Source organism: Ciconia boyciana, chromosome 10 (assembly GCF_034638445.1).
Source record: "Ciconia boyciana chromosome 10, ASM3463844v1, whole genome shotgun sequence".
NCBI lineage: Eukaryota > Metazoa > Chordata > Aves > Ciconiiformes > Ciconiidae > Ciconia > Ciconia boyciana.
Genome location: NC_132943.1, coordinates 15,086,928 through 15,109,239, shown reverse-complemented (window position 1 = coordinate 15,109,239; position 22,312 = coordinate 15,086,928). Strand labels below are relative to the sequence as shown.

The 22,312-nt window shown below is 46.4% G+C and overlaps 1 protein-coding gene across 4 annotated transcripts in view; it reads left to right on the top strand.

Annotated features, from left to right (window-relative positions):
- The window catches only part of MRAS (muscle RAS oncogene homolog), a 51,308-nt gene that overhangs the window by 5,466 nt on the left and 23,530 nt on the right, over nt 1–22,312 (top strand). For 3 of the 4 annotated variants that reach the window (XM_072874510.1, XM_072874509.1, XM_072874507.1), the window contains exon 3: nt 17,682–17,895. In XM_072874510.1, the coding sequence (XP_072730611.1) occupies nt 17,703–17,895 (193 nt within the window). In that variant the 5' untranslated portion in view covers nt 17,682–17,702. The remainder of the gene's footprint in view (nt 1–17,681; nt 17,896–22,312) is intronic. The other variant, XM_072874508.1, reaches the window with a different exon arrangement.

Here is a 22,312-nt window from a genome sequence, read left to right as displayed (position 1 = left end):
GGAAGGGAAAACCTAGGTATTTTCCCAAAGGTGGGGGAAGTGCCCCCAGATGGTTTGCTGATCTCTGTGCTCTCTGTTTGGTTATTGCCAACTCCTGACTGCATCTGCCTAGTTCTTGGTTTAGAGATGAGTGTCACTGAGGACTTCTGGGGACCATTTCTCATCTGAATGGTGACTTGTAATGATCAAACACTGTGGGCCAGACCACTGGTTTATGCAGTGACTGGTGTTAGTCCACTGAAGACCAAACAGCTGCTCCAAGTTTCCATCATCTCCAGTGAAAACGAGTACAACTGCATCAGCTCCCAGCCAGTTTACAATAAACCTGCCCCCTGGGCTGTGGGTTAACCTCGCTAAGTGTGTCCTGGGGTCAGGTCTGTTACTCTTGTATGTGAAAATAAGTCTTGGTGTGCTTTCTGATCTACTGGAGTGTAAATAAAACAAGAAGGTCTTTCACTTACAGGCTCACTCATCAGCATATATTAGTAACGCTCATCAGCTTTTGACTGGAACTTTGATGGCATAATTACTCTAAAAGGGTAACATATTCAAAACTACCTGTGTGACTTTGGGAGTTAGATTCCTAAGAGTCTTAGTCGTTATTTTAAACAGGAATCAGCTTTTAAAGCCACACATACTCCTGGAAGTTTTAAGAAAAGGCTTCTGTTATCATGTCTTTAAAATGACAGTTTCTAGGACAAGCGTGGCAGCTCTGCCACTCCACTCATGTTGAATAAGGAGGTTGAAGAAACAATTAGAAAAATACTGTGGAAAATAGATTCTCATGGGTAATCTTACTAGAGAGGTCCAAGATGTAAGAATGTCTACTCTTCAGTCACCTGACAGCAGGATGGATGTGAGCATGTATTTTCAGCTATGTCTTTAAGACAGCCGGGAGGATGACTGATGTCTTGGCCATCACTGTAGACAGAGCAAAACAGGATTTCTCTAGACAGGATTTCTCCATTTCTCCAGACAGGATTTGGTGCACTGAATTCAAACAACTTGTGACTGGAACAGTTCGAGTCACCAGGGCAAACATGGTTATCAGAAGAAACAGATGAACTAAGAAAACAGTCTTGCATACTCTAGTGTTTATGTTTGTGTAGGTAAGACTTTAATTTGCTATCAGTCTTAGGTTTCATTTTGAGCAGTGATGGATTAGTCTTGGTACTTGTGCAATTTTTAAAGCATTCCTGTAACACTTGTAATGCAAAATCTATTTATTTTGCAACATACCTGTGAGATAGGGACCTACTATTTATCACATGTGCACAGCTGGGGAACTGGAGCATTCAGTAAAGCTAAACATAGCACACAGGATCACACAGGAAAGTCTGCAGCAGGACAGGCAGGAGGGTGCTGAAACTGGGTCTCAATTCGCATGAAAACCAACAAGCTCTGGTCCATGCTCTTCCCATCAGATTCCTCCTCAGTGCTTCTGAGGCAGCTTGGGGCATTTCCTTGGCTAGACAAAGTGGGGTTTGGCTTTTCTAAGGAGGAAAGCTCCAGCCTGGTGATGGAGGGAGGAAGATGATTTATGTTTGGGGGAAGATGGGGAATGGGGAGCATCCCCCAGCGAGAGATGCCACCACCACTTCTTCAGCGAGCCCAGCTTCCCCGATGGTGGCACAGGCTGCTTCACCGCTATGGAAGCTCTGTTCCTCTGGGCAAATCCCTGCTCTTCCTGTGCCCAGAGGCAGCTCTGCTCTTTTTAATAAAGTTGATATGAGTGGCTGGGTTGACGATGAAGCCTTCTGCCCAGCTGCTGGCTCCACATCTGCTGCCACCGCGCTGTGTCCCTGTGCTGCCTGGGCTCCCTGACGGAGGAGAGCCGCCTTCGCTCCGTCCCAGCCTTGTGAGGGGCACCAGTGTTTCGGTTTGGGGGGAGGAAGCTGTCGCAAAGCTGGCAGGAGGAATTTTTTGTTTTGGTTGCATGGTGAACAGTAACAATATGAGTTTTATTGCTCAGAATGTATCCACGTTTATAGGATGCTATATTTAAAAAGGAGAAAAAATGAGTCATGGGGAGCTATGCTAATGCTAAGTATTTATGTCTACCTCTTGTGAGGCTGAAGGCAGCAGGAGTTGAGCAACACTCTTGTGAAGTGTCTAGAGGATTTACGGATCAAACTAAAGCCCACTGAAGTCAGCTGTAAGTCACGCTGTGCCTCGCTCGGGGCCCGTATCGTGTACCTTGTGCTGGTTACAGTGAAACACCCTTCTTGAAAACCCTGGGAGCGCTCAGTGCTGTCGACTTCCCTGGGCGGGGGCGGGAGCTCGCTGAGCCGCAGGCTGCCGCAGAGGTCTTACCCTCCCGGCGGTCGCTGCTCCTGCGCTGGGAAGTCACGCCGCGGTGGCAGCCAGGGGAGGGACGGATGTCCCTGTGCCTCGCAGGCCATGCCTGCAGCACCACAGCAGGTCCCTGCACCCTGAGTGGGAGCGGGCAGAGCCTGGGCACGTCTGGGCTTCTGCCCGCTCCTCTACAAGAGCTGTAGTCCCAAAGGGAAGTAAGGTCGGGGTCTGCTGCAGTACAAGCTGCTGGAGCTCTCCTCAGAGCCTGCTAGGGACACAGGGATGCCAGGGCTCAGACACTTTTGCTTATGGCATGTCTTGACACTAATTCAGTTGGCTTGCACTTAATTGTGAATGCAAATGTTGGTTTTTGTTTGGTTGTTTTTTTATTTAAAAGTTCCTTAATGAAATACTGTTCTATTTGAGAGCGCCAGTGAATTCAGCTTTCCAAGTGTCTGCTTGCCAGCGTGGCTCAGCTCCGCTCGCAGGTAGAGGAGGGACTGGGACTGGGGCTTCTCTGCTGGGTGGGCCAAGAGCAGAGGATGGAGACAGACTGACCGTGAACAAAGCCAAACAGCACGGTGTGCCCTGAAAATGCAGATTTGCTAACAACAAGGTGCTCTGCAGCTCCTCTGTTTTGCCCACTTATTTGACAGGAGGGGTTTTCAAAGTGAGCAGAAAATAACGATTAAAGTGAAGTCTTCAGGATTATTGGGCTTTTTGTTTTGCATCTTTAGGAATTGGTCATACCAGTATCAAAATGAGCATATTTAAAGCTTCCTTTGATATATTTTTTCACGGGTACATTGGAAAACAGAAAAGGCTGTAACGGTGTATGGCTGGTTCTCATTTGTGGAAACAAATACTTGCTTATCTTGCAATAGTAAGAGGGGTTGAAAAGCTTTTGAATAGGGATCTGTTATTTGCATTGGTGGAAGCACAAAGCCTAATGGTGAGTCTGATATACAATAGCTGGAACAAAGACCCACCTAACCCAATTTAGAAGGATGTTAATGGACATGGGTGCAGTGGGAATCCCATCCATTTTTTTCTTGAACTGGCTTTCCCACTTAAAGGGCTACTAAAACATACCCTGTAGCATGTCTCCAGGCACCCAGTCGCTCCAAAACAGCATTTAGAGGATTTTCTTCTCTAAGTTTGCAAGCCTGTGATACAAGCTTCTTTACCAGTTGGTTGTTGTGACACAGAAAGACTCCAAAGAGGTATGAAATGGCAAAAAGTAACAGGATGCAGATGGAATTTAATCTTTCAGGCACATCCAGACACTGTTATCGGGTCGGTCATCTGTACTTAACATACCCAAATAGCTCTCGAGTGGTCTGCATAGACAGCTGGCAATTTAGTAGAGATTGCGATCTTCAGAAAATATGTAGCTGATGTCTTGTGTAATACTTGGTATGAAACTATTAGTGCCACCAGTGTAAGTACAAGACTTGCCAGGTGGGGAACATCTATCTATAAAGTAGGACTCATGGGAAAGAAGTTATTCGGTACCCAGCACTCAATCCCAGAAATAGTCATCAGCGGCATTCACAGAGCTTGTGCTGTGGAGTGATGAACTGGGAAGGGAGAGATCGCTGAAGGAATCCCTTCAGCTCAGGAGTGCTCACTGCCGAGCTGCAAGCTGGAGGTTGGTTTGATGGCTACTGGCATTTGGTGAGGACAAGAGTCCCCAGCTAACCTCAGAGGAGGAGGAGACATGCCCTACTGCTCTGGCAAAACCCCAAGCTGTTGCGAATTGTTTTTGTGAAACAACAGTGCAACATCAAGTACTGCCATTGTGGCTCTGAGAAGCGTATGATCTCGCTGTTAGGTACCTGCCTAGCCACAAGCGTACATCCAACATAACCGTACTTGGAGAACAAGGCAGGTATCACCTGAGCCCATCCTATGCACACCCTGCTTTGCTTCCACCTGAAGAGACCTTGGTGGTAGCTGGTGAAGGATTGTAACTCTGGATTGAAAGTCTGAAGGTTACGATGAGCCGTAGCAATGAGGTGGACTTGAATGAGTACTTGCAGCTCTTCCCTCAGAAAATACTTTGTAGCTCAAGGGCAGAGTGCTGGGAGAGAGACTGCTCTGTTTCCTCCACGTGCTGTGGATGCTTTTACATTTCATCTGCAAACAGGCAAAATAGCAAGCATGAGGAGCTGAGCAGACCATTTGCTTTTCTTGAGGTTTGGTCTGGTCTGAAAAGCTCTGTTAAAATGCTCTGCTGAGCATCGTTTCCTCTGTGCATTCTGCAAAATGGCTCCATGCAGCACAGAGATGCTGATAAGATGCTGCAAAAGCCCCGTCCTGTGAGCTGTGAGTGTTTTGTTACGTGAGATTTACCTGTGGAGTGTTAAGTCCATCTTCAGAAAGTTTGACTTGGACTGAATGCCTGCAGAGCGTGAAAAGTCTTTCATGTTAATCAGCAGTGTCTTCTAAGGGGATATATAATTTCTTACTCTTTTTGCAATGTAGCAAGTCTGTTTAATTAAGCATCTGGGATTTGAATTATTAAATAACAGAACAGTTTCAATCTACTTTTGTGTTGGTAAAGATCTCCAGCAACCCATTTTTATTCCTTGGATTTTTAAATTAGGAGCTTCAGAAACTCTTTGAACCTCAGGAGGATGACTTACTGGATCCAGGAGGGCAGAGAAATACAACTCTTTTTCTAAGGTCTCCTGAGCACAGCAAGTCAATCCCTGTTGTTTACATACCAGCCTCACAAGAATATGGGAATAAATGTTAGGTTGTCGAAGCAAAGGAGCAAAATCGTGTTTTCAGGCACATGCTGCGTTGAAGCATCTGTTTGGTTTTGTGCAGTGTGAGAATAAATCCTTTAGCTGCACAAAACACTGGGAGCAGTTCTCTGGTTTGGAGGTCAGATTGCCTCATCCGTTTTGGGGGAAAAAAAGATAGAGAAAAATAACAGTAGTTGCAGTTTGCATGGACTTGGGAAGGCTTGCAAAAGAGGTGGACGGGTCTAGCCGAGAGGTGGGAAGAGACTAAGAGGAGTTGTCTGTGCCAAAGAGGTGAAGGCTTGCTGAACTCAGGCGGTGGGTGGAGGTCTGCCACCTTCAAGGCAGTGAAGGAGGAGCTGAGGAAGGAGGTGAGGAAGTGTCTGCTCGTGTCCATGGTGGGGGCAGAGGGGCAGGCAGCCCTGGGCAGGGTGTCCTTGTGGGCAATGGGAGGTGAGGGACTCGCTGACGAAGCTGCTTGGCCCCAACAAGCTCCCGAAATGCCTCCCAACCTCACGAACGCTCTGGCTCCCCAAGCCCTGCTGACCCCAGGCTAATGTGCTCTCCCTCCTGTTCAAGACCGGTGCACTTCAAAAGCCTTGTGAGTGAAGGGATGGGTGGACATGGTGGGTGGAGCTGATGACCCAAAATACCATTTCCCTTTCCTAAGGCTGGGTGTGTACCAAACTTGTGCCTCTCTGTGGTAGAAGAATATGAACCAAAAGTGCTGAGAGATGCAGTGGTTAAATTGAAACATGCTGTGGCAGGATGAAAGTAATCTTGTCCCTTACCAGCCCTTAATGCTTTGGGGCTTTATTTTTTTTTTTCCAGGTGGCTGCAATCCATGCCATCTCTATCTGTGCTTTTAATAGAGAGATTTTTATGTGCAGAAACATGTCAAGACACCATCAGGGTAAACCATCCCATGTTATGTTATAGCTTACAGGGTCAAGATAAAACATAAGGATATCTACAGTCACCTTTCAGTTAAAATTTTATTTTTGCATTGTCCTTGAATGTACTGAAGCATATGAAAAAGACCCCTACATGGAGTGAATGTCCCTTAGGGAGAACCCAGCAGTTCAAAGAAGGGCCAAATCCAAATTTCTTGCTCTTTCTGTGAGCCCGATATTTAAAATGTGACACAAATGAGAGATGTACCTGAGTTGCCAAGACTAAGGCTAGCATCTCTTTGCTTGGTGTTTAAAAATAATGGCACTATACAGGCATAGGAACGGCATATGAGATCTGCTATAAGGTCAGAGCAACACAGCGCTGCATCCCACTATTTTTGAGAAAAGTCCTTGATGTCTTGACTCCTTTGTGACTTTGCAGCAGGATACTTGACTGCTGTGTGGTGGATGGAAGAAAAAACCGGATCTTCCTGGGCTCTGATGGTAGAGCCTAAACATTTATATGAAACTGCTCAGCCAAGGTCTGAAACTCAGGAGAATCTGAGCAAGGAAACCTGTTCGCACAGGAGACCAGAGTAATTCAACCAAAATGATGCTCTGGAAGAGCTAATCAAGGACCAGGGATTCTTCTTTGAAAGCAGCTCTTGATTTGACCTCGAGAGTCTAGACTCAGAAGCTTTGTCCAGTTACTTTGCTTTGTTCAATTCATGTGTGGTCTCACCTGTGAAATGACCCTGCCCGTTGCCCAGGTAAAGCAGAAGTCCTGTATGCCTGTGGGAGCCAGTGCTCTGTACCACAGCAGGTACAACTGCACGTAGTACCACTCACACTTAAGGAAAAGTGAGTGTGCCCAGCCTCAGTAAATGATGAGAAACATGGTGATATTTGTTTTATCCTCTTGTCCCATCAAAGGTCTGTATCTGCCCCTTCGCCAGTACTGAGTGGAGTGTTTGTTGTCCGCATTGCTGTGGGGAGGGAGCTCCTCTGTGTGGGTCAGGTGTAGCCCAGCACATCTCCTTATCCCTCCAGGACAGCATGCCCTCGGGGAATCTGCCTGCAGAGTTTCTAGAAATCTGTTAGTGCCAGCCTGATGATTAGACAGAAGGTATCCTCTTTGGCATGGGGTGCTGGGAGGCCGAGTACCTTCAAGGCTGACTTCTGAAATAACCATGTGTGGTGTGTTTCTCCCATGTGAATGCTAGAACCAGTTTATAGAGCAAAAGCAGAAGATGTTATTGTTTGGTGTGTGTGAAAGACGCTTTGTGGCAATGGCAGCGGAGGGTGTGCCTCTCCCTTTTCCTTTAACTGGGGAGAGACTCCCCTGCTGCTTTTTCTTTTCTTTTTTTTTTTTCACAAATAGCAATTGATTTTTGAGGGGGTTTATCTTTTCCTGAAGTTGTGAGTGAATTTCTGATGTGATTGCACAGAGGTAGTGGTGGTTGGAGTCCTGCTGTTGCCTCGTTCATCGGAGGTGCTTCATGAGAGTGCAAAACACTTTTGAGGTATGATTTCCCATAGCATGCTAATCCAGTGAAGTGCTGTAGACTTGCTTGCTGGCACTGTTTAAATCCATAATGCAGCACCACCTGCCAAACCACAGGGTATAATGGAAGTGTTAATGAATGTACATATATACCCTCCCACGTGGCTGCAAGTTGAATGACTTAAAAGTTGAGGCAGAGGGTTTAGACTGAGCCTAGAAGGAACAGGCTTAGGGTATCCTGATGCAGGTCTGTGCTGAAACTGGGGGTGACGGGTGGCCACAGGGCTCTGAAGTTGGGTCAGCTGACCCGTAGGGTATTTTCAAAGATGTGTTGATTTTTGGCTGCTGCTCTCTGATATATGGAATCATCCACTCGTGACACCTGAGAAGAAACTTGAGCATCCAACAGCAAGGCGTAGGTACTGAGCAGCACCGGCTGGGATGCTGGTACATCTTTTCCGAAGGGGTATCCTTGCGGGATGCTTCTCTCCAGGGCTGGCAGGGCGAATTCGCTGAATGGGAGGGAGAACTTGAGTCATGCGTGGGTAAACTCTATTCCTCAAGGGTGGTTTGGCCAGTTACCCGCTGGTCTGAGTGTCAAGGTGTGCATTTGCCACCAGGAGGGCTTGCCCAGGCTGGCAGGGAGCAGGAGGAGGACAGCAGGGAGGGAGCTGACAGCCGCGCAGCTTGCCAAAGAGAAGGGCTGAGAAGAAGTGCCGGAGTTGGCCCGGCACGTGGCTGGGATGCTGGTGGTGTACATGCACCCTGTCCTCAGACGGGTTCACAGGAACGCTGTGGCCTCGCGCAGCTGTGGGTTGCCATGAGTGGGGTGGAGGAGGGGGCCACGCACCCCCTCCATCCCTCTCCTCACCCCAGTACCCGGCCCCAAGCTCTGCCCACACTCCTCTTTCAGACAAGCCTGTTGGATTTGCCAAGTATGGAGTTGCCTTCCCAGCATGTTGTACGTAAATAAGAGGCACACGCTCTTGGCAGACACTGTAACGAGCCTGGAAAAAATGACTGTTATGGGTCCTGGGCCAGTGATGAGATCTTGGAGTCTTCCAAGTGACAGAGTAATGACATGGACCCGGGAAATGCCTGGAAAATAGCCTTTCACGTGGTTCTGGGATTGAGAGTCATGAAATTCTACCTAAAATCTGCAAAGTGCCTACTTGGGTAAACCTGGGAGATGGTATTTGTGTAAACCTGGGAGATGGCTGTTCCTTCATCTTCTGAATTCCACACTGGTGAAGTTCTACTAAAACTCCAGTGTCAGAGACTAGCATGCTCTGTGCTCTTCTGTACCTCTAAATGAGTACTAAATGAGCTGTGGGGAACCAGGAGAACTGTCCTCGACCCAGCAGCCTGGGAAAATTGCGAGAGAGCCCTATGAGCCTGCCTGTGCCCTGGGGTGTAGAAGTGTTGTAGAAACATCTGTGCTGCTCCACAGCTCACAGGTAATTCCAGGGAGCAGTGGGATGCAGAGAGGGAACGGGCAATCTGTCTGTTTTTCCATAGGATATGAACAGCAATAGTCTTTTTGCCTAGAAAGGATGTAATCAGGAGTCAAGTTTTGGAGAAGACTTGCAGTAGAGCACAGGTTTTGGAAATAGGCTGGAGATCCTCACTCTTCTCACCTTCCTCCATCTCCCCCAAAAGGCTCTGGCAGCATCAGCCGTGGACTTGACAGGATTCACCCATCCCCGCATGGAAATGCTATTACCAGGGACCTTCACAGCCTTCAGCTCTTTACAGCTGTTTGAAGAGATGCAAAGTGTGTTTGCCAGGAGGGAAGGGAGTCTTTAAAAAGCCATTTACATCCCGAAAGACATCCGGTAGCAACGCTGAAGACGTAAAAAGCATTAAATACCGAATTGAGCCTGACTGGAAGACAAACTTGGAGCCAAATGCATTGATTGATTTGCAGGAGGGTGACTGGAATGAGATGGCCCTGTACCCTTTCTATCCATAAGCCATCTCCAAAGCATCCGTAGGTGCCGTGAAGTCTGTGCGTTGGCTCAGCCATGCCTGCCCTGTGCACATCACAATGTCCATAAAACCACAGTGCAACGAGCCATCAAGGAGCTGGGCGGGGGGTAGGTGCACAGCATGGTCAGGATACTATCGAGCACCCCTTGTTTTGGCAGGGGGATGTGAGGCCGTGGTGGGGAAGGCAGGGTGAAGCCGTGAGTCCATGCTAGGCAGTTTTCGGTGCTGCTCGGGATCCCCCGCACAGTTCCGCGGTGCACGAATTCGGCACGTGGACTATGCTGCGTGCCCAGGGCAATGCCAGCTGGGGCCAGGAGGGCTGTGCTGTGCACATCTGTCTGTGCCATGCACATCTGGCTGCATTGCCAGCAGTGTGGCCACGTGCAGGCAGCAGAGCATCTGGCTGCAAACTGAGCACTGCCACAGCGCTGGGCTATTGCTTCGGAAACCTTGCTGAGCAGTGTAACAGAGCAGCAAAACCACCCAGGGCAGTGGATTTGGGGTCTTTATATTGGCGTGTCAGCAGACTGGGATGTGTAGAAGGGAAGCTGCCCATTTCCAGGGATTGTGTGAGCAGGAAGGGCAGCTATTGGAATTTGAAGCCGCTTCCTCCATTGTAAATTTGTTCTTGTTGTGTTATCTCTGGCGGGGCAGGGCAGGGGAACATCTTGGCTATCTGATTTTTTGCTATAGTATGTCAGCTTCATCAGTTCCATGATAACATAGGAGAGGCATTCCTGGCCTCACTAGCGAAGAATTTTCAAGAGTATTACAGGAATCTGTCATCCCCTGATGTCTCCTGAGAGCTTTGGAAATAAATGAGTAGGGAAAGGGATGGTAGATATAAACACACAGAAGTGATGGAAGTAAAAGTAGCTGAGCCATCTGCTTCCTCAGGCCCCAGTCTAATGTGCAGGGATGCTCTCATTTCACACCTTAGCAAAAGGCTTGGATCAACCTCCAGTGGACACCCCTAAACTAGAAACCACATGGTTTTAATCGAGGTCTGAGAGATATAGGAGCGGATCTCACATAGGTGCTTTCTGGTCCCATATCTGGATTCTCCTACAAAACTGGTAGCGGCAGTGCTGTAACTCTACAGATGACCCAAATCTGACTTAAGTGTTGTTTTTAATTTAAAAAAAAAAAAAGTGGCTTCTGCATCTGAGCGTTGACTTGTAAGAGTGACAGGGATCTTACGTATTTTGAAAAGGGCACTAAATCACTGAGAGAAACAGGCTGAAGATTAATGGAGTGGTTGTGGGAGGTAGAGGAGGAGTTGGGGGAGGGAAGCGGAGTTCATTTCGGATGACATTTGTCAATATGATTGATGCATGCTGTGCTTCATTTACATACAAATCAGGACACCAACAAGCACATGCTTCCAAGTAAATATGAGTGAGCCCCTGAGCCCAGCCTGGCCACTGAAAAGCTGCTGCTCAGTGCTACAGCAAGGGCTCTTTCTTATCGCTTAAGGATTCACAGCAGGGGGAGATGGGGGGCCGCCTACCACCTAAGCAATTTCCAGTGACGTGGTTTTTTGTTATTATTATTTGTTCAGGCTATAATTCCATGTTTCCTGAAATAACTACCAAGTATTCATCAGGCAGCTACTGCCTTTAGCTGCCTTTTATGTGAATCTCAAGTGCTTCATTACTCCCCCGGTGAGTTTTCTTTCTCTTACAGTAAGTCTGAGCAGCATCTGTGTGGTGGGGGAGGCGATGCGATCTTGGGTTGAAAAGGAGAAAAGGTCTGGCTGGCATGGGAAGCTGGTGAGGAATTCAGGGAGCGCAACCCTCAGGGTACAGCATCTTTTTGCACTGGAGGAGAATTCACGAGGCTGCTTCCAGGACCTGCAGGTACATCCCCCAGATTCAAAACCCAACCGGCTGCAGCTCTTTATTGTTGGGTTGAGGATTTTATTTTTAAACAACAGTTGTTTTATGACTTTTTTTTCCTCTTGTTCAGTAGCAATCTGATAGTGCTTTGATCACTGCTCCAAAAGGAAATGCCTGTAATTTCCTGTACAGGTCTTGCCAGGTGCTGGGCTCCATCAGATCTCCTGGAAGCTGATAGGAGTTGAGAGCGTTCTCACCTGGCAGGATCCTCCTTATTAGAAAACCTCAGAGAGCTGAAATTTCACTTGGGTTTTGAACAACTTAATGCCAGAACTACAAAGAGCGTCATGCTCTGGCTTCCCACATGATGGATCTCTTCCATGCTGACTTCCATCTGAAGACTTGCACATGGCCCAGCTTTGGCTTGGCGTGTCCTTTGTGAGGCATTGACCGGGCAGGAAATCTGACAGACTGGAGGAAACCTGGCTAAGAGTTAATCATCTTTATTTAATAATAGTTGGTGGTTGTTCATACACCTACAGGTCCTTTGGCTGTTGAAGGTTTGGGACATGGTCATGCTAACTTGAGGGAGAAATTCCTGAAGTTCATTTGGTCCTGATCAGCATGACTCAAGGGAAGCAGCTGCCTCCTAAAATGGCACGTCCCATGTTTCAAGGGTTCTCAGTAGCTCCCAGTCCAAGGGATTGCCTGCAACACATAAGGCTGAACTATTTTGGTACGTGGCGAGCATCTCTGGGTGTGTCGTGGTGGTTGTGTGGCTGCAGCCAGGAGTCTGCAAGAGGAACAGAGAGGGAAGTGTTCATATCTTGCAGAGTTTCAGCCCTGGAGGCGTTGCATGGAGCTGCTAATGCTTGCAAAGTGGCTGGGTAAAAAGGGCGTAATCAAGTGAGCTGTGGCTAGAGGAAGAGTTATTAGTTGCAACCGTAGGAGTAGTTGGCAGCCTCAGTGGCTGATAGTCTTCCTCGGCCTCAGGTGAGGTTGGTGTTTTCAGGTACACAGAGCTCTGGCAGGGCATATGTGAAGAGCTATCCATGGACCAAAGCAAGCTGATGATAGAAAAATTCCCTTGGCGATGGGCTGATGGAATTGGTCAGCATATATACATACACTTAAGTATATGTTAAATCTCAGCCTATTGCTATAGTGGCCACCGGCTCCCAGAAGTTGACAGTTTTGGAGAGCTGCAGCAGAGGAGGAGGGAGCTGGTGGTTCCCACGCAGACCCTGCTGCAGCATTTTCTTGAGGTTTCATAACAGAATTAAGCAATTTGTGTCACGTGTTGCCATGGAGACCGTAAATCACTGTCATGCTGGGCTTCTCTGTCAGGGAGCCGGTGTCTGTAATTGCACCAACCTCCCCTGCAAATCCAGGGCTTGGTTCCGAGCTCGTGTACCTGCAGTAATGGCTTTGCCCTGGGAGCTGTGCCTCCAGGAGAGCAGAGCTGGAATGGAGGATAGGGGTGCTTGCACATCGAATATCAAATATCTGGGGTCAATTTTATTATTGTGGTATGTGGCCACACCTCTGCTCAGATGAACAGAAATTATAATGATTTACACAAGCTGAGATCTGTCCCACTTGCATTCAGGGCAAGTTTTGCAACGAGGATGGGGATTAGATACACTACCTATATGTCGTGGAGACCCGTTGGGGCTTGGGGGTCCAGCCGTACAAACTAAGCTGAATTTCTCTGTCTTTGGTGTTTTTATATTATTTGGCTGCTCCAAGGGGATAGCTCAGCCCTTCCGCTCCATCCCCACGTCCAGACAGGTAAATGGGGTTTTACGCAGTTTATTCTCCCTCCATAAGAAATCTTTTTTGCAGAGGAGGCCCAGCCTCAGTGACACTCTTGGGTCAGCGTTTCTCTTTTTTCCATGCCATCTTCCCAGAAGTAGCCGCATTTCTGACTGTCTCAGCATTACTGGCTTGTGCTGTCAGGACACAGATCTTGCCGGTGCATATGAAGACGGTGGTATAAATCAGCCTCCTTCCAGTGACTTAACCAGAGTCCTGACAGCTTTTGTCAGTGTAGGGTATGGATCCTTCTCTTGGCTCCTTCAAAATAAACAACTATATAAATTGTAAGATTATTATCGTCAGAGCTTATTAGTGTATTACCACATGCTGCTTTGTATTCAGACAATAGATAAAAACGTCTGTGCTTCTTTTTTCTCAGTCAGATCAGCAAACATGCTTATTCTTGCTCCCATCTGAGGAGGACTGTGTCAGTACTCTTGCCAAAAACACATGAAAATCAGCCCAATTCTTGTGCACTTGCCCATAGCAACGTAACCAGCCAGCACGGAAGCTCTGCACACCTTCCAGAGTGTTCAATGTTTTCCAGGAGGTGACATGTTGTTTTTAAGGTTTGATTTATTGGCTGGTTTAGATGATAATCTCGTCCAGGTATGAGCTGTCTTCTTGCTTTGGTTATCAGGGCAGGTGGAGGTGTAGAGGGATTGATGTACTTGGCTTTTGGAGGGTTTGTGTTACGTACCTGCACGTTGGGAGCATGGGACCTGCCATCTCAGTAGAAGGAGGAGTGTTTCCATGAGCAGTAGAAACAGCCCTGCAGAAACATCTAAACTTGCTGCCTTTTGACACTCAACAGAAGTTTTCGTCTGTTCATGCTAACATCACCTAAAACATGGGGGGGGTTGTGCTCAACAAACCAGCCTACAATGCTTGACTTTTTTTTTTTATTTTATTGTTTTCTTTCAGTTCAGTTCTTGCTGTTTCTCCCCAAGCTACATAATACTCAGTCTGGTAGCTTAGATGTACAGTATGACCAAACTTCTGGAAACGACGGGAAGCAAATGCCCCGATTCAACCCATGAGCGTGTTGGGCAGAGTCACAGTTTGTACAATGGGCTAAATATTATCCTAGTACTTTGGGGAGCGTTTCATGCAAGATAAGCTCGAGGCTTCTTAGGAGCGAGTTAAAGGGGCTGGTACTAAATGTCAGTGAAAATGTAACACTTGTCTGCCGAGCAGTAGCTTGTGGTTTTGTGATGAGGTCAAAAATAGTGCACAAATGGAGTATGTTTTCCACATCCGCGGCCTGTCCCCTGCCATGTCAGTAACAATCGGCCTTTCATACCGCCCGGCTGGAGCCGCTCCGCTGTGTAAAGAAGGATGGGGCGAAATCTTGGCAAGGGGCAAAGCAAAAATTGCCGTCAAATGTTAGGGTGAGCAGGGTTTTAGCCAGGGTCTCGGTCCTAAAGAGCCTGTGAGGATCATCTGGCTCTAGCAGGATTATGCAGAAAGAAAACTTGGTCTTCCAAGGAAAAATGAAAAATTTAGTTGAAATTCATAGGCTTCTATCCAGCCAAGCATGCTGCTTGTTGATGATGTGATCTTGTAAACATGAGAAAGTTGCTTACTCTCCCTAAAATGAGGGTAAGAAACTTTTCCTTGGGGTTATGGTGAGGAACTGCAATAAGACTGGTTGACATCTCAGCTGGTGCTCGGTCTCCTTCTCCCTGTCCAGGAGCAGTTGCTTGCAGTGGAAATTCTTGCTGTTCTCAAGAATTTCTCCAAAGATAGTTTAGAAACAAGCAGACTTGATCATGTTTCTTCTTGCTCTGAAAATTTTGGCTTGTCTCAACTTGGACAAGAGGTCTTTGCAGTTCTTGCTAGCCTCAGCAACCTCACCTCTGTGATCACCCTCTGTCTCCCTCTTACAGGGTTTTCTTTTTAGAGGAGAAACTAAGACAGTTCCTATACATTTGGTTCAAGGAGAAATGTACGGTACATGACCTTAATTAGGGGTCGAGGCATTTAAGCTGCACAACATACAGGTTATGCATATGGGAAGTTATTCCTGTGTTTGCAGAAGTCCCTCAAGTGCAAGCAGTACCTTGTCATCATACATAACATAGTGCTGGGGAGGATGGAGGAGAGGAGATTCCCTCATTTAAAAAATAGAGGGCTTTTCTTTTTTGGCATTGAGCTGTGACTGTATGTGGGAATGTAACTCCCAGAGTTGTGTCCTGCTGGCACTAGTTGGATTATGGTGTGGTGATCAGAGGCAAGAAATAGCAAGGAAACCTTGTTTTCATGCCTACCTTGTGGACAGAAAAAGCATAGGGTGAATCACTTGCGTTTCATTGTCTTGATATTGTCTTTGGGCATTGCTATGGTTTGAATGGTGCTCTCACAGCATGCCTCAGGTCACCTGCTGGCAACAAATGTTTTGGGGGGTTGTATTTTAGATTACAGCTCAATTCAGATACAGCTGCTTTGGCTGGAGGATCTTTTTCCCACAAGTAAAACTTAAACTCAAATGTGAATGTTCACAATTGGTTTTATTTGGTCTTCTTTCATGCACTTGCCCTGCATGTGTGGGAAGGTGGGTATGTAGTGGGGAGAAAAGATGGTTAGTAGAGCTGTGAAATGACTCTGAAAATTCCTTTCTCTGGATGGGGTGTCTAGTATAAAGTAGGGAATGCGGGACCCCCAAGCAAGTGCCTTCATGGTTCAATAATTTGGATTAAACTGAAATAGTGATTTAGGAGAAAGAGACTAGAGAAACTAGAAAATAAACTTCTAAGTCTGATATCTTCTTCAATATGTAATCAAACCATTAGGGGGTTATGCTCTTGTCTGTCTGAAAAACGGTCCAAGTTCACCTTTGGGCCTCTTTGGAAAAGAAGAATCAAAGTGTTTTGTCTGGCAAATATCAAAGTGAAAGAATTTCTGGGAAAAAAAATATCGTATACTATAGGCTGAAATAAAATGATATTAGTTGGTGGCTCAACTTGCAGTGTGCACGCAGCAGCCCTGCAGTCTTGGCTCCTAAGCACCGCCTGGGTCACCCTGCGGCACCAAGCACATCAACCTTGCTTGGTGGTCTCTGAGAACGAAAAAGTTAAATTCCTCTTCTTAATGCAGAAAAATCCCTATGGTTATTGGGAAAGCCTCCAAAAGCTTGTGTGGGGAAGTGGGGATACAGATCAGGATGCTGGCAGTTTATGGAGGCTTCCCCAGAGCAGGTAGCCCAGAACAGTCCTCGTCCCCCCTCAGCTCTGACCCCAGCCAGCAACTGCAACCAGAAGGGCACAAGCAAAACCAAAATGGATGGGAAAACCAAAATGGATGGGAGCAGGTGCCTGCAGAAAGTGTCACCACAGCTGCTCCCACACTGACGGCTTGTGTCAAGAAAACCCATACCAAGGAAATCAACTGCTGTCTCTTGAGCCTTATCATTAGGATGGATTTTTTAATTTTATTTTACTTTTTTACTGTCTGAAAAACCTCCCCGAAAATGCAACGGCCATTCAGATCTGGGAGATGGCCACCCATTGTCCAGGAGATTTGAGTGAGCATCACTGTTGCCCATGCGTGGCAGGGAGGTGGAGGGCACTGCCTTCTGCAGCATATGTACAAAACTGCTCGCCTGGCTTCTTCTGAAGCAAGCGGTCACTGCTGTTGAGCGTTGAAATGGGCCGTTCAGCAATGGCTGCCTCTTCTCCTTTCTCCACACACGTGTGCCGTTGCCCAGTTCCAGCTGGTGAATTTTTTTCTTCTTTCTTTGAAGAGTCAGTTCCTCCGCGGCTCACCCGAGATGAGGAGAGTGGTGTGACTGCACTGCACAGGAGGCTGCTCTCGTGGCTCTCCGGGCTGTGTCATAGCCACAGAAACCAGCCTTCCTGCCATCAGGGTTGGGGTTTTATTTTTAAAAAAAGGCAAAACAAAAAACACCTGTCGTTCCTGGCACGCTGCCTTCTTGTTTTTATTTCTCAAACTTGAAAACAAGGGAGAAGAAAGCAGCTAAGTGCATTTTTGTCTGCCACCAGAGCCAGGACTGGACCTTTAACTCCAGTTTCATCCATCACCACCGGTTCTGCTGGCAGATCTGGCCCCTGGATGTAATGCGCCATTTAATGTTTGCTGTACCCCGGGTTAAGCGGTGAAGAGTAGGAAGGCTCTGGCTTCTCAGTGAGATTTGGTCACTGACAACTGGAAATTATCTGGAACTTGACAAATGCGCTGACCCAGCCTGATTTTTGGCATGGCTGCATGGGCCTGGCCCCTGTAGGAAAGGTATTCAGATGATAAAAGTTTTGCAAACACATTTGGTGGCAATTAGTGATCCTTGTAGACAAGGCAGGAGTAAACAAGCCACAGCACTGGGGTTGTCTGCACTTCGAAGTGATGGGTCTGGGCTGCAGTAGAGCTGTTGGGGAGGGTAGGTGCTGCCACTCCTGTCCAAAAGGACTTTGGATATCAGAGTGCATCAGGGAGGGGGTAAAGCCAAGGAAAACTCCTCGGATGCTGCCTTGGAGCACTGCCTTCCTCCTCAGTTCTTTGGTGCCAGGTGAAAGTTGCCTTGTGCACATTGCCCTCTTTTCATTGCTCACGAGTGATCGGAGATGATCTCTTTCTCCAGCAGGTTTAGTACACTGGAAGCATGGCTACAAGTGCCGTTCCCAGCGAAAACCTCCCCACGTACAAGCTGGTGGTGGTTGGAGACGGTGGCGTGGGGAAGAGCGCTCTCACCATTCAGTTTTTCCAGAAGATTTTTGTGCCAGACTATGACCCAACTATTGAAGACTCCTACCTGAAGCACACGGAAATAGATGGGCAATGGGCAATTCTTGATGGTAAGCAAGCTACTCTCGTGGTCCCCTTTCCGTTCTAGCTGAGCATAAGCACAAATAGACCTCAGTGCCTCCCACAGCGCGTTGTGCCCTTGTGTCCCTCCTACTACGCTGTGGGCTGCTGGAAATTTGAGTGCAAACTGGCCTGTGAGCTGCAGAGTGTGGTCTGCAGCTGCCCTCCAGCAAAGCTTCTGCTTCCAGTTGCATTGGTTCCAGTTCTGCACAGAAATGTTTCTTGCAGGAGCGTGAAAACCTATAGATCATCATAGACGTTTGGGGTAGGCTTCTGCAAAGGGTAAATTATAGCACTGTGAGGTGGCTATTGCTAATGATACTTCATTGTGGTTAGGCTCATCCCCTGGGAAATAACAGTGAGTGGGTAACTGAATGAGGGTTGTAACTAGAAAGAACATTTAATCAAAACTGTCATCCACTGACAGTGAAGAATTGTAACACCTCTTAACTCCCATCATTCAGGTGTGATGTTTTCATATCTAGTTACCTGTTTCATTTAAATATGGGTAGGGTACCAGCCTGGAGAGCTGCTGTAACCAAGCTCTTTCAGTTCTTTGAAGAAAAATTGCTTTCTTTTTTTTTTTTTGAAAAAAAAAAACCAAAAACCAACAACCACCACCACCAAAAAAAAAAACCCCAACCAACCCCCCCCTAAAACAAACAAACAAAAAAAACCCAAACCAGCCAACCTCAAAAAAAACCAAACCCAAAAAATCTTGATTCTGCAGGTGAGGAGAAAGCCCTATATTACCTAAAGCTGCAACCTGTTAGTTTGTGCTGCATCTTGCTGTTAAATATTATAAGTTTTGTTTGGCTTTATAGAATAATTAGGTAGTACGTAAAAGCAAGCAAATGTTTCATGTCTTAATTACCCAAGTGCATATATGTGGCCACTAACACAACTGAACTAAATTTAAGCTCACTTGTGGCGAGTTCCTACCTCCATCCTCTTGTCATGAAGGTGCTCAAGATCTTTGGTGTCTCTGCGCGTGCATTGGTGTGCAGGGATGGAAAACTGGGGGAATGGCATGGGTGATGGAACGTGGAGCGTGGTGGGGTTTGCTGTGAAGACCGTAAACTTGGTCTGGAAACTTGAGATCTTAGTTGCACTCTTGAGGATTTATCAGATACAAGTTAGTGAGTGCAAGTGGCCCCAAGGTCCTTAAAGAACAGCCTTTACTCAGTATTTTAAAAAAAAAAAAAGGCAACTTAATCTTGCTAACATTTGTTCATTTAAATATATTAGTAGTTGATCGCTGATATGAGGGAATATTTGTGAAATTGGTGCCCAAATGTGTCTCTTGTTGTCATCTGCATCAGAGATACCTGCTCTCAATTAACCATCACATAAGATACCTGTGCACCTTTATTTTTAAAATGTCAGTGTTGTATAAAAGAAAAATCCAATCCTGCTGTAAAGGAAATTGATTCTTTCTTTTTAGTCCAGAGCCAGCCCTCTAAAGCGAGCAACCTTTATCTTCGCTGGTATGCCCCGTGTTCTGGCATAACAGTACCAGCTGCTGTATACATTGGTGTTAGCTGAAACAGCCTGGTTTTTGTAAATTATTTGGAAGTAGAAAAGGCATCTTTCACTGAATGTTTGGAATTTTTGTTTAGTCAAAAAAACAAAATACAACCCTGACCTGGGTGGGAGTGGGGAATAAGGTTGTTTTCCAACAAGCAGAAACTTAACCTTTTGTTTTAATGAAAAAGCCTTTCTTTTGCTCAGATAGAGTTTAGTGGCTGTACTCGGGCTGAACTGAATTAGCTGTGGCCTTAAGTGGCATGTTGGGAGCCCCTGACTTTCAGAGTTTGTGTGCCCACAGATGCCTTGCAGCCACAGAAGTGAAACTGCAGCTTCTCCTTCTCTTTCCTACCACTTGAGATTTTGAACAATCAGAATTTTGGAAGAAAGGGAATATTCTTGCTTGGAAAAGCATGTGAGCCTTTACCATCTGCCCAGTAGAAACAGGGCATAAAGACTGACTATCACATGTGTCTTCTGCCACAGCTTTCTGTCATAGACTTTGGATCTAGGCCATTCTCGGAGGTCACCATATACTTGGACAGCTGCTCTTGTTGTGGTTACACGTGGTTACATGAATCACTTATGGTATAAAATTAGGGACAAACGTGATAGGAAGGGTAAAGATGCATCGTGATAAATTCTAGACTTTCCAGTTGTCCTTTATGGCCAAATCCTTTACAAGCTGATGTTGCCTGCAGTGCTTGGTGGGGAGAAGAAACTGCCCACCCCCAAAATAGGAACTAGTTTTAGAAGATGAGACTACCAAGTGAGGATATAGTGTGAGGAGCTCCATAAGTTTCTAAGTTTGCAGAAATAGTTATTAAAAAAACCAGCCAAATACGTTGGCATCCAACAACTTAATTAAAAAAAAAAAGAAAACACAGCCCACCCTGTTCCAGGCTGTTGCCTGAGCAGTTCTGTACAAAGCATCTCTAGCATTTGGTATCTGCACCAGCATTATGTTGTAAAAAAACCCCTTGTGCTAGCCAACTTGCATAAAGCATTTGGCTTCCCTCCATGAAGACCTCCACCCACATTTATTCAATAGCACTAACTGGCAGCGTGATGAAATGTTTAACTTGCATTTTTTCCCTGTGCTGAAATCTCTCACTGAAAGTAGACTTAAATGGAATAGGCTTTTATTTCAGCTTTTAGACCTTGGAGCCAAACCTACATTCAGACTCTTCTTTTACATATTTGCTCTCTGGCTTTGTGTCTATTTTCTTACCAAAGAAGAGTCTATGATAGTTCCCTGCCTCCCCGAAGATTGTGGGACTTGTGCTTGGTCTGTTCAAGTCCAACACTACACAAAAATACTTTATTGTTGGCCTTATGCCAGCTTCATAAGACCATTGATGCAGTGTTTGGAGGATAAGTGTTGTAGCGTGGAACAGGGCACTTAACCTGAATAAGGGATGCACAGGCAATTTGTGGCTAGCCCATTTTTTCAGTTGCTGCCACCCCAACGAGGCTTTAAGATCAGCCTCCAATTTTCTCTGCATATGTTATCTTCATTTATTCCCTGCTGTTCATACGGAAGTCAGGACGGTGATGTGCTTGGTTAAATGCATTCACACGCAGGTGCCGTATAGACACATCAGGTCAGAATTAAGTGGGGCCCAGGGTTAATCTGCTTTGATTAGCTGTTGCTCCAGTTGAGTTGCTATCATTAATTTTGTACACTCCTTTTTGTGTGCAGGCTAACTTAGCAATTAGCAGAGGATTTCTTTTGGTGTGGCTGCAAAATGCCAGTCTGGAATTATTAATCTGGGCATGAAGCCAAAAGTGGAATACCTTAATACAGCAAAAAATTCCCAATGGTTCAAAATTCCTTACGGCTCATAAACCACACAGATAAAAAGGTGGTGAGGAAGAGGAGAGGAAGAGATGGCCACAAGCACATGGCTTGGGCATGTTGATGAATTGGGCTAAACCCTTAGCTGTCAGTAGGGCTGTGCCAATTGGTACCAGCAAGGCAAGGAGTTGTGCCTGTGTGTTGGGTGAAAGGAGGCTGTGGTCTCCCTCCTCTTCCCTTTCCTCCTCCTGGTATGATTCAGATGAAACTCTCACTGCCTAGTAGTTGTCTTCCTACTCCCGTGCTTCAGCTTTCCTTTTTATTTCTCTTCTTCCCAAGTCCCCTCTCAATCCCTGGGTGCCCTTGTGTTGGGCTGGACCTGCACAGTCCTGCTGTGCACCCCCGTGGAGTAACACCAAGCACCATTCCTTCCCCCAGGCTCCCTCTCTACTGTTTCCACTTGTGTCTCCCATGCATCCCTTTTTGCCGAGGGTTTTTGCTGCTGCTCATCCCAGGCCAGGCTGTCTGCTTTTCTGCTTTTCTCCTCGGGAAGCTTGGGAACAATTCAGCCAGGAGGCCAGAGGGAGATCAAAGGTCACTTCAGACTTGCAGGCAGAAGGGTTGGTTTGCAGCTCGCTTTCTTTTTTTTTATTTAAACTTTGGATAGCATCATTGAAGGAATTAAAATTCAAATTAAGTTTGTATTTTCATTCTTTTATTTGTGTGTACAGTATTTTCCCTCCCTTGATTGCTGGGATTTTGCAACCTTGAAAGAGAGTTTTTTTTGTCTTGGGTTGTAGGGATTTTTTTCCTGCCAGGAAAATTTTGATGTTGCAACGTGGAAAACACAAGGCTTTGAATACTTGCCCTTTGTTAGAGAAAGAGCTCCTTTAAGGGCTCGCATCTTTATTCTGTTTATTGATGTGGAAGCCTTTCTTCTGAAGGCCCCTCTTTTCTTTTTCCTTAAAGAAAGGGCAAGAATTCAAGTACTTGGGTTTTCCATGTTATAACATCTGTGTATTTAGTTAGGGCACAGAAGAAGGGCTCATAAAAGCCCCAGTGTTTCCCCATCGCGTGTTTTT